Below are 12073 nucleotides of genomic sequence, written 5' to 3'. Positions count from 1 at the left end.
GACATAATATGCTAAAGATGCTAGAGAATGTGTGATAAATAGAATAAATAGGGAACAGGATATAAAATTAACCTAGGAATAGTGTTCATATACACAAACAATAACCAATTGTATATGATAGTGTAAAAACTCCTTTTACATAGCAATAAAGATAGAACTGGACATGGAACAATGGACTCATTTTCAAAACTGAAAAAGGTGTAGGTCAAGGCTATATATTGTGACCCTGAATATTTAACTTTTATGCAGAGTACATCATGCGAAATGCTGGGCTGCATGAATCACAAGCTGGAATCAAGATTGCTGAGAGAAATATCAACAATCTAGATATGTAGTGATACCACTTTAATGGCAGAAAGAGAAGAAGAACTAAAGAGCCTCTTGATGAAGGTGAAGAGGAGAGTGAAAAAACTGGCTTAAAACTCAACATTTTAAAAACTAAGATCATGGCATCTGGTCCCATCACTTCATTGGCAAAATAGATGGTGAAAAAGTGGAAACAGTTGCAGACTTTATTTTCTTGGGCTCCAGAATCAATGTGGACAGTGACTGCAGCTATGAAATTAAAAGACACTTGCTTCTTGGAAGAAAAGCAATGACAAACCTAGACAGTGTATTAAAAAAAGCAGAGATATCACTTTGCCAACAAAGGTCCATCTAGTCAAAGCTGTGGTCTTTCCAGTAGTCATATACGGATGTGAGAGTTGGACCCAAAGAAAGCTGAGCATGGAAGAATCAATGCTTTCAGACTGTGGTGTTGGAGAAGACTCTTGAGAGTCCCTTAGACAGCAGGGAGATCAAGCCAGTCAATCCTAAGGGAAATCAACCCTGAATATTCATTGGAAGGACTGATAGTAAAGCTGAAGCTCTAGTTCTTTGGCTACATGATGCAAAGAGCAGACTCATTGGAAAAGATCCTGATGGTGGGAAATATTGAGGGCAGGAGGAGAATGGGGGCCACAGAGGATGAGACGGTTGGATGGCGTCACTGACTCAGTGAGCATGAGTTTGAGCAAGCTCCGGGAGATGGTGAAGGACAGGGGAGCCTGGAGGCTGCAGTTCATGGGGTCACAAAGAGTCAGACACGACTTAGCAACTGAATAACAACAAAGATAAAATATTTAGTAATAAACTTATAGGGCAAATTTTAAAACTTCTGAAAAACATGAATATAGGCTCGAACAAATGCAGACATCCCTTGTTCCTGGATATTGATTTAATATAAAAATGTCAAAAGAAAAACTCTGGCCATATCCTTTATTAAAGCATCCTATAATTAAAACAGTCTAGTCTTGACACATAAATAGTGGAATAGGAGAGAAAAGCTAGAAGTTGATTTAAGTACATATAGAGTTCAGGCACATATGATAAAGGTATTATGTCAAATTATCGGGGCAAGATGAGCTTTTTAATGGTGCTAAAGAATTTGCTGGCAGTTCAGTGGTTAGGAGTCCACTCTCTCACTGCTGAGGGTCTGCATTCAAAAAAAGAAAATGGCCCTCCCCCCAAAAATAATGGTGCTAGGTGACTGGATAGCTGGTTGCGTGCTCAGTCCCTAAGGTGTATTTGATTCTTTGCAACCCCGTGTACTGTAGCCCACCAAGCTCCTCTGTTCATAGGATTTCCCAGGCAAGAATACTGGAGTGTGTAGCCATTTCCTTCTCCAGGTGATCTTCCTGACCCAGGGATCAAACTTGCGTCTCTGCGTTGGCAGGCAGAATCTTTACCACTGAACCACAGGCAAGCCCAGATAGCTGGTTAGGAAAATATAAAGTTATACTTTTAGTTCATACCATATACAAAAATAAACTACAAATAGATCAGAGAACTAAACATAATAAGTGAATTAGTACTAAAAGAAATCATGGACCAATTTCTCTAGGAGAGGATAAAGGATTTTGAACTGATTTAAAATGCAGTTTCAGTTAAAAAATTGATAAATTTGACTGTGTAAACATTTAAAAATTCCACTCCGCATAACAAAAAGTACATACAGTTAAAAGACAGCCAGGAATGGAACTTCCCTGGTGGTCCAGTGGCCAAGACTCCACACTCCCAATGCAGGGGACCAGAGTTCAATCCCTGGTCAGCAAACTAGATCCCACATGCAGGAAGTGAAGAGTTTGCATGCTACAACTGAAAGATCCTGCATGCCACAGCAAAGATCAGAGATCCTACGTGCTACAGCTAAGAGCCAGTGCAGCCAAATAAAAACATGAATATTAAAAAAGACAACCAGGAATCCCTTAGCAGTACATTGATTAGAACTCGGCTTCCACCGCAGAGGGCTGGAGTTCAATCCCTGGTCAGGGAACTGAGATCTCACACGCCCCGAGGTGTGGCATAAGAGAAGGAAAAAGACAACCAACAGCCTGGGAGAAAATATTTCTGACATATGTCACAAATAAAGGACCAATAACTCGAACATGTAAAGAACTTTTTAAAAAATTAAGAGGACAAAGACTAAAATTGATAAAAAGCAGGAGAAAATCATGAATAGATAGCTGACACACACACACAAAAGATATGAAATGGACCTTAAACATCTTAGAAAGATGTTCAAGTTTACTCATAATGCTAGAAATGCAACTTAAAATTACACTGAGTTGTTTCTCCTCTGTCAGATTGGCCAAAACTAAAAACTTGGAAATACTTTCTGTGGTAAGTGTGTGGGGAGTAGACACTCTGATATATTGCTGGTAAGGGTTATGGTAATATCTGAGATTTTGCCCTAGCAGTCCCACCTCTAGGGATTTACCTTGAAGATACACTTCCCGCCATACAAAATTATAGATGAGCAAGGTTACTACTGTTACGTCATTATTTATGATTACAAAATAAGCAACTTGAATGTCAGTTTCACAGCAATGTAAACAACACACAGGAGATTGATTGAGTGAACTATGGTACATCCACACAATGCAGTGCTATGCAGGAATGAAAAAGAGTGAGTTAGAGCCCTCTGAACTCATATGCAGTGATTCCCAGCATATGTTAATTGAAGAAACCCAGAGTGCAAGAGAGAGTATTTCTCTAAGGTGGAAGGGGAATCAAAATGTTATAAATGTATCTACTCATTTCTGCAATACACACACAAATCATAAATCAGAAAATGATGTCATTCATAACATGGTGAGTGGAAGAGATTGGGAAAGACATTATTAAACTATGTTAATGTTTACATATTAAAAAACAAAATCAATACTGGGTGGTTAACCTTTGAAATAAAAACAAAAGAACATGACTGTGTTTCAAGTGAATGACTTAAACACCGTATTTTGACTCTATACCTTTAGTGTAATGGCAGAAATAAGGAAATACTGAATCGAAGTTATATTTTCTTCAATTTGTGTATATTTGGCGGTCATATGAATTCTGAAACTATTTCATTTTCATTTGCAGATTGAATAAATGTTTTGAGGTTAATGGAGTTAGATTCCACTGTAGGAGAAAGAGCTATGGAAAGGGAGGTACTAGAATGAACCCTGTAGCTGAACTAGAATGAAGTTATCAGTGTGAACTCCTGATTTTCATATTACTCACAGAAATGTGTATATGTGTGTGTCTGTGGACTTCTTATCTCTTTGCTCTGGGATAGCCTCTTGGAAGTAATTATTTACCCCACCTTTCCACCCCAGGGACCTGGGCTTCTTGGAAAAATGGCTGTTTATACATTTGGGGAAGGAAAAAAATATGAGATGAACCTGAAAGTAAGGTAATTCCAGAATGTAAGGTAGTGCTCAAAGAATGATGGAGAAACATCGGAAGGGCATAGGATCTATCTTGAATGAACTCTCACTGTCAAATATGGGAAAATTTGAACATAAAGTAATTTTGGTAAAGATTGTAATCCACAGATAAAATATAAATCTGTACATTCACACTGTGGATTTTCTATTAGTAAATGGGAAAGGCAAAGACATTTCTAACAGTAGAATGCCAAGTAATAAGTGGAGAAGGAAAATGGAGCTAGAGAAATCATTTGATAGTTACTGTGGGAGTAATTTGGGTTCCCTGGTGGCTCAGAGGTAAAGAATCTGCTTGCTGGTGCTGGAGATGTGGGTTTAATCCCTGAGTTGGGAAGATCCCCTGGAGAAGGGAATGGTAACCCACTCCAGCAGTCTCGCCTGGGAAATCCCGTGGGCAGAAGAGCCTGGCGGGCTACAGTCCATAGGGTTGCATAGAGTCGGACACAACTGAAGTGACTGAGCTCTCATCCATGAATGCTAAGTAAACCTCCTGAGTAAAAACTTGATGAGGAATAGGATTTTTACATAAGTTCAAAACACTTCCCCACAAAATACTAATTACAAGTGGAAAAATAGTGACTTTACAGGAGAGAAACCTGGCATATCTCACCACTATTAATGGGCAAATTGACTTTGTGTGCCTTTTGATGTGATGCACTTGAGAGGGTCACTTCTGTTATATTCTGCCAAAAATGCTTAGGCTGAAATTAAACATGAACAAACACGAAACCCAAATAACCAAATAACCTACCTGTAGTCTTCAAAGATGTTATGAACATGAGAGACAAAGATGGAGGGGAAAAATTTAAGGGAGGCTAAGGAGACATTACCACTAAAAGTACCAGGTGATCTTGGGTTAGGTTCTAGGACCAGACTTCTGTTGCTGTAAGAGGTGTTATTGGAGTCATTGAAGAAATGTGAATAAGATTTTATAATAGATGATAATCTATTAATATTGGCATCCTTATTTTGACAATGTCATTGAAATTACATAGAAGACTGTCCTATTTTTAGGAGATGGACACTTAGGTACTTAGAGGTAAAGAAGCAGCATGTCTGTAATTCTCAAAATTCAGAAAAAGAGATTGCTTGTATATACATACATAATAGTAAATACAGATACGCACTTACATACTTGAGAGACTGAGAGGAGTAAGGTAGATTGGGATAGGGAATGATATCACTTATATGGTAAAATGTTAATAAAGGGGAATCTGGGTGAAGAATATTTAAATTTTTTGTACTATTCTGGAAATTTTTATGTAAGTTTGAAATTATTTCAAAATAAGGTTAAAAAATGTATTAAATAATGCCAAGTTAAATAGAACCTTTAAAAAGAAGGGAACACTGATTTATTTTCCCCCAGGCAAGCACAAGGAAGAGGTACCATCTCTGCCCATTGTCCTGTTCATAGGGAGAGTCTGTGCTGAGGAGCAGCTGTCCTGCCTGTAAATCTGTAAATATCTGTCATTCCATAATGTGGTTTTATCTTATTTATCATTTTGAGCTCAGGAGTGAATTTATCCCTGCAGGTTGTTGATGAGCGAGAATTTTTTGAGATCATGCCCAATTATGCCAAGAACATCATTGTCGGTTTTGCAAGAATGAACGGGAGGACTGTTGGAATTGTTGGCAACCAACCTAAGGTGGCTTCAGGTAGGAGGGAAATGCTTTTACAGACCTAAATCAGGGTAGGAGACTGGATGGGGGCGAGGGCTGCCTGAGCCCACAGTGCCTGTCTTCTGCCTTTTCCTCAGTCAAGGCCTTCTATGGCCAGAGAAACTCAAATAGATGTTGCAAAAGCTCCTTTCTCTCTTAATTTCTCAAAATTAACATACGCATCTGAAAATGCTTCTTTCATGCTTCTCTAGTTTTTTAAATGTTTATGGATTACTTTTTAACTTTTAAGCTCTTTGCTTTTTCAGAGGTCTGCCTTCTGTCCATCTGGTTATTCTCTGACTAACCTCCTGAACTGTGAGCTCCATGAGGCCAGGGGTGTTGGTGTCTTATTCATAGTTTTATTGCTAGTGCCTTCGGGGTGCTAGGTACAGAGTTATATGTGACAAGTTAACGCATCCTGCTCTGCACAGTTTTCTGGTGAGATGGCCACACTTGAATCCCAGCCGGGTGATGAGGACTATTCCATGCTCGTGCTCAGGGTGGGACTGGGGACTCTGCTTACCACTTCCCTCCTTACTATCTTCCTTCTTGTTTCCTTTGAATTCCTATGTGGGATGCATACACCTTCCCTTTTTGACCCAGTCTCATCTTTTGTTTCTGCTGTGGCAATTTCTCCTTGTCTTTAGAAAAGGGTTTGTAAAAATGCTTCTTATTGTGGTAAAATAGATTAACATAAAATTTGCTATTTTAACCCTTTTTTGTGTTAGTGAACTAAGGTTGATTTACAATATTGTGTTAGTTTCAGGTGTACACCAAAGTGATTCAGTTTTTATATACATGTATATATGTGTGTGTGTGATATATGTCAGTTCAGTTCAGTTGTTCAGTCATGTCCGACTCTTTGTGACCCCATGGACTGCAGCACGCCAAGCTTCCCTTCCATCACCAACTCCCGGAGCTTACTCAAACTCATGTCCATCGAGTCGGTGATGCCATCCAGCCATCTCATACTCTGTTGTCCCCTTCTCCTCCCACTCTCAATCTTTCTCAGCATCAGTGTCTTTTCCAGTGAGTCAGTTCTTTGCATCAGGTGGCCAAAGTATTGGAGTTTCAGCTTCAACATCAATCCTTCCAATGAATATTCAGGACTGATTTCCTTTAGGATGGACTGGTTGAATCTCCTTGCAGTCCAAGGGACTCTCAAGAGTCTTCTCCAACACCACAGTTCAAAACCATCAATTCTTCGACCCTCAGCTTTCTTTTTAGTTCAACTCTCACATCCATACATGACTACTGGAAAAATCATAGCTTTGACTAGACCGATCTTTTTTGGCAAAGTAATGTCTCTGCTTTTTAATATGCTGTCTAGGTTGGTCATAGCTTTCTTCCCAAGGAGCAAGCATCTTTTAATTCCATGGCTGCAGTCACCATCTTCAATGATTTTGGAGCCAAAGAAAATAGTCTGTCACTGTTTCCATTGTTTCCCCATCTATTTACCATGAAGTGATAGGACTGGATGCCATGATCTTAGTTTTCTGAGTGTTGAGCTTTAAGCTAACTTTTTCACTCTCCTCTTTCACTTTTATCAAGAGGCTTTTTGGTTCTTTTTCACTTTCTACCATCAGGGTGGTGTCATCTGCATGTCTGAGGTTATTGACTTTTCTTCTGGCAGTCTTGATTCCAGCTTGTGCCTCATCCAGCCTGGCATTTCGCATGATGTCCTCTGCATATAAGTTAAATAAGCAGGGTAACATACAGCCTTGACATACTCCTTTCCCTGTTTGGAACCAGTCTGTTGTTCCATGTCCAGTTCTCACTGGAGCTTCTTGACCTGCATATAGTTTTCTCAAGAGGCAGGTCAGGTGGCCTGGTATTCCCATCTCTTTAAGAATTTTCCACAGTTTGTTGTGATCTACACAGTCTAAGGCTTTGGGGCAGTCAGTAAAGCAGAATAGATGTTTTTCTGGAATTCTCTTGCTTTTTCCATGATGCAACGGATGTTGGCAATTTGATGTCTGGTTCCTCGGCCTTTTCTAAATCCAGTTGAACATTTGGAAGTTCCCGGTTCACATACTGTTGAAGACTGGGTTGAAGAATTTTGAGCATTACTTTGCTAGCGTGTGAGGTGAGTGCAATTGTGTGGTAGTTTGAACATTCTTTGGCATTGCCTTTCTTTGGGATTGGAATGAAAACTGACCTTTTCCAGTCCTGTGGCCACTGCTGAGTTTTTCAAATTTGGTGGTATATTGAGTGCAGCACTTTCACAGCATCATCTGTTAGGATTTGAAATAGGTCAACTGGAATTCCATCACCTCCACTAGCTTTGTTCATAGTAATGCTTCCTAAGGTCCTCTTTGACTTCGCATTCCAGGATGTCTGGCTCTAGGTGAGTGATCACACCATCATGTTTATCTGGGTCATGAAGATCTTTTTTGCATAGTTCTTCTGTGTATTCTTGCCACTTCTACTTAATATCTTCTGCTTCTCTTAGGTCCATACCATTTCTGTCCTTTATTGAGCCCATCTTTGCATGAAATGTTCCCTTGTTATCTCTAATTTTCTTGAAGAGATCTCTAGTCTTTCCCATTCTATTGTTTTTCTCTATTTCTTTGCATTGATCGCTGAGGAAGGCTTTCTTATCTCTCCTTGCTGTTCTTTGAAACTCTGGATTCAAGTGGGTATATCTTTCCTTTTCTCCTTTGCCTTTCATTTCTCTTCTTTTCTCAGCTATCTGTAAGGCCTCCTCAGACAACCATTTTACCTTTTTGCATTTCTTTTTCTTGGGGATGATCTTGATCACTGCCTCTTGTACCATGTCGTGAACCTCCGTCCATAGTTCTTCAGGCAGTCTGTCTATCAGATCTAATCCCTTGAATCTATTGTCACTTCCACTGTATAATCATAAAGGATTTTATTCAGGTCATACCTGAATGGTCTAGTGGTTTTCCCTACTTTCTTCAATTTAAGTTTGAATTTGGCAATAACGAGTTCATGATCTGAGCCACAGTCAGCTCCCGGTCTTGTTTTTGCTGACTGTATAGAGCTTCTCCATCTTTGGCTGCAAAGAATATAATCAATCTGATTTCGGTATTGACCATCCAGTGATGTCCAGATGGTTATAGGTTATTATAAGATACTCAATATAGTTCTCTGTGCTATACAGTAAAACCTTGTTGTTTATCTATTTTATATATGATGGTGCATGTGTATACTTGTTCTTTAGTCACTAAATTGTGTCTGTCTCTTTTGTGACCCTATAGACTGTAGCCCTTCTCTGTCCATGGGATTTCCCAGGTAAGAATACTGGAGTGGGTTTCCAATTCCTTTCCCAGGGGATCTTGCCAACCCAGGGACTGAACCTGCATCTTATGCATTGGCAGGCAGATTCTTTCTTTACCACTGAGCCACCAGGGAAGCTTCATACTACATTTTATTTAATCATTCTTCTGTTGATGGACACTTGGGTTGCTTTTACCTTTTCAGTATTGTGAATAATGTCACAGTGAGCCCTGGCGTTTAAGTATTTGAAACTCCATTTTCAGTTCTTTGCATATATACCTATATTTTTCCATGTACTATGAGTTAGGGGTTCACTTTATTCTTTTTTTTATATTAATTTATTGATTTTAATTGGAGGCTAATTACTTTACAATATTGTAGTGGTTTTTGCCAAACATCAATATCAATCAGCCAGGAGTGCACATGTGTTCCCCATCCAGAACCCCCCTCCCACCTCCCTCCCCATCCCATCCCCCAGAGTCATCCCAGTGCACTAGCCCTGAGCACCCTGTATCATGCATTGAACCTGAACTGGCGATATGTTTCACATATGATAATATACATGTTTTAGCGCTACCCTGTCAAATCATCCCACCCTTGCCTTCTCCCACAGAGTCCGAAAGACTGTTCTTTACATCTGTGTCTCTTTTGCTGTCTCGCATATAGGGTCATTGTTACCATCTTTCTAAGTTCCATATATATATGTTAGTAATAGGCTCCAGTGTCATCCAGCTCGTTAGAACTGATTCAAATGCATTCTTTTTAATGGCTGAGTAATATTCCATTGTGTATATGTACCACAGCTTTCTTATCCATTCGTCTGCCGATGGACATCTAGGTTGCTTCCATGTCCTGGATATTGTAAACAGTGCTTCAATGAACATTGGGGTACATGTGTCTCTTTCAATTCTGGTTTCCTCAGTGTGTATGCCCAGCAGTGGGATTGCTGGGTTGTATGGGAGTTCTATTTCCAGTTTTTTAAGGAATCTCCACACTGTTCTCCATAATGACTGTACTAGTTTGCATTCCCGTGAACAGTGTAAGAGGGTTCCTTTTTCTCCACACCCTTTCCAGCATTTATTGTTTGTAGACTTTACGGCAGCAGCTATTCTGCCCAGTGTGAGATGGTACCTCATTGTGGTTTTGATTTGAATTTCTCTGATAATGAATGATGTTGAGCATCTTTTCATGGGTTTGTTAGCCATCTGTATGTCTTCTTTGAAGAAATGTCTGTTTAGTTCTTTGGCCCATTTTTTGATTGGGTTGTTTATTTTTCTGGAATTGAGCTGCAGGAGCTGCTTGTATATTTTTGAGATTAATTCTTTGTCAGCTGATTCATTTGCTATTATTTTCTCCCATTGTGAAGGCTGTCTTTTCACCTTGCTTATAGTTTCCTTTGTTGTGCAAAAGCTTTTAAGTTTAATTAGATCCCATTTGTTTATTTTTGCTTTTATTTCCAATGTTCTGGGAGGTGGGTCATAGAGGATCCTGCTGTGATTTGTGTCAGAGTGTTTTGCCTATGTTTTCCTCTAGGAGTTTCATGGTTTCTGGTCTTACATTTAGATCTTTAATCCATTTTGAGTTTATTTATGTGTATGGTGTTAGAAAGTGTTCTAGTTTCATTCTTTACAAGTGGTTGACCAGTTTTCCCAGCACCACTTGTCTTTTCTCCATTGTATATTCTTGCCTCCTTTATCAAAGATAAGGTGTCCACAGGTGCGTGGATTTATCTCTTGGCTTTCTATTTTATTCCATTGATCTATATTTCTGTCTTTGTGCCAGCACCATACTGTTTGATGACTGTAGCTTCATAGTATAACCTGAAGTGAGGCAGGTTGATTCCTCCAGTTCCATTCTTCTTTCTCAGGATTGCTTTGGCTATTTCAGGTATTTTATATTTCCATACAAATTGTGAAATTATTTGTTCTAGTTCTCTGAGAAATACCCTTGGTAGCTTGATAGGGGTTGCATTGAATCTATAGATTGCTTTGGGTAGTATATTTATTTTCACTATATTGATTCTTCCAATCCATGAACATGGTATATTTCTCCATCATTTGTGTCCTCTTTGATTTCTTTCATCAGTGTTTTATGGTTTTCTATATATAGGTCTTTTGTTTCTTTAGGTAGATATATTCCTAAGTATTTTATTCTTTTTGTTGCAATGGTGAATGGTATTGTTTCCTTAATTTCTCTTTCTGTTTTCTCAGTGTATAGGAATGCAAGGGGTTTCTGTGTGTTAATTTTATATCCTGCAACTTTACTATATTCATTGATTAGCTCTAGTAATTTTCTGGTGGAGTCTTTAGGGTGTTCTATGTAGAGGATCATGTCATTTGCAAACAGTGAGAGTTTTACTTCTTTTCCAATCTGGATTCCTTTTGTTTCTTTTTCTTCTCTGATTGCTGTGATTAAAACTTCCAAAACTATGTTGAATAGTAGTGGTGAGAGTGTCTTGTTGCTGACTTCAGGGGAAATGCTTTCAGTTTTTCACCATTGAGGATAATGTTTGCTGTGGGTTTATCATGTATGGCTTTTATTATTCTGAGGTATGTTCCTTCTATTCCTGCTTTCTGGAGGGTTTTTATCATAAATGGATGGTGAATTTTGTCAAAGGCTTTCTCTGCATCTGTTGAGATAATCATATGGTTTTTATCTTTTAGTTTGTTAATGTGGTGTATCACATTGATTGTTTTGCAGATATTAAAGAATCCTTACATCCCTGGGATAAAGCCCACTTGGTCATGATGTACGATCTTTTTAATATGTTGTTGGATTCTGTTTGCTAGAGTTTTGTTAAGGATTTTTGCATCTATGTTCATCAGTGATACTGGCCTGTAGTTTTCTTTTTTTATGACATCTTTGTCTGGTTTTGCTGTTGCACTGATGGTGGCCTCATAGGACGAGTTTGAAAGTTTACCTTCCTCTGCAATTTTCTGGAAGAGTTTGAGTAGGATAGGTTTTAGCTCTTCTTTAAATTTTTGATAGAATTCAGCTGTGAAGCCATCTGGTCCTGGGCTTTTGTTTGCTGGAAGATTTCTGATTACAGTTTTGATTTCCATGCTTGTGATGGGTCTGTTAAGATTTTCTATTTCTTCCTGGTTCAGTTTTGGAAAGTTATACTTTTCTAAGCATTTGTGTATTTCTTCCAAGTTGTCCATTTTATTGGCATATAGTTGCTGATAGTAGTCTCTTATGAGACTTTGTATTCCTGTGTTGTCTGTTGTGATTTCTCCATTTTCATTTATAATTTTGTTGATTTGATTCTTCTCCCTTTTTTTCTTGATGAGTCTGGCTAATGGTTTGTCTATTTTATTTATCATCTCAAAGAATCAGCTTTTAGCTTTGTTGATTTTTGCTATGATCTCCTTTGTTTCTTTTTCATTCTTCCCTAATTTTTATGATTTTTTTCCTTCTACTAACAC

General features: G+C 38.6%; 1 protein-coding gene across 2 annotated transcripts in view; it reads left to right on the top strand.

Moving 5' to 3' along the window:
• PCCB (propionyl-CoA carboxylase subunit beta) overlaps nt 1-12073 on the top strand; it is a 93486-nt gene that overhangs the window by 50156 nt on the left and 31257 nt on the right. For both annotated transcript variants that reach the window (XM_043474337.1, XM_043474338.1), the window contains one exon: nt 5282-5405. In XM_043474337.1, coding sequence (XP_043330272.1) covers nt 5282-5405 — 124 coding nt within the window. The remainder of the gene's footprint in view (nt 1-5281; nt 5406-12073) is intronic.

Source organism: Cervus canadensis, chromosome 7 (genome assembly GCF_019320065.1).
Source record: "Cervus canadensis isolate Bull #8, Minnesota chromosome 7, ASM1932006v1, whole genome shotgun sequence".
In the NCBI taxonomy this organism is placed as follows: Eukaryota; Metazoa; Chordata; class Mammalia; order Artiodactyla; family Cervidae; genus Cervus; species Cervus canadensis.
The sequence above is the reverse complement of the archived record's forward strand: the minus strand, read 5'-3'. Positions and strand labels throughout refer to the sequence as shown.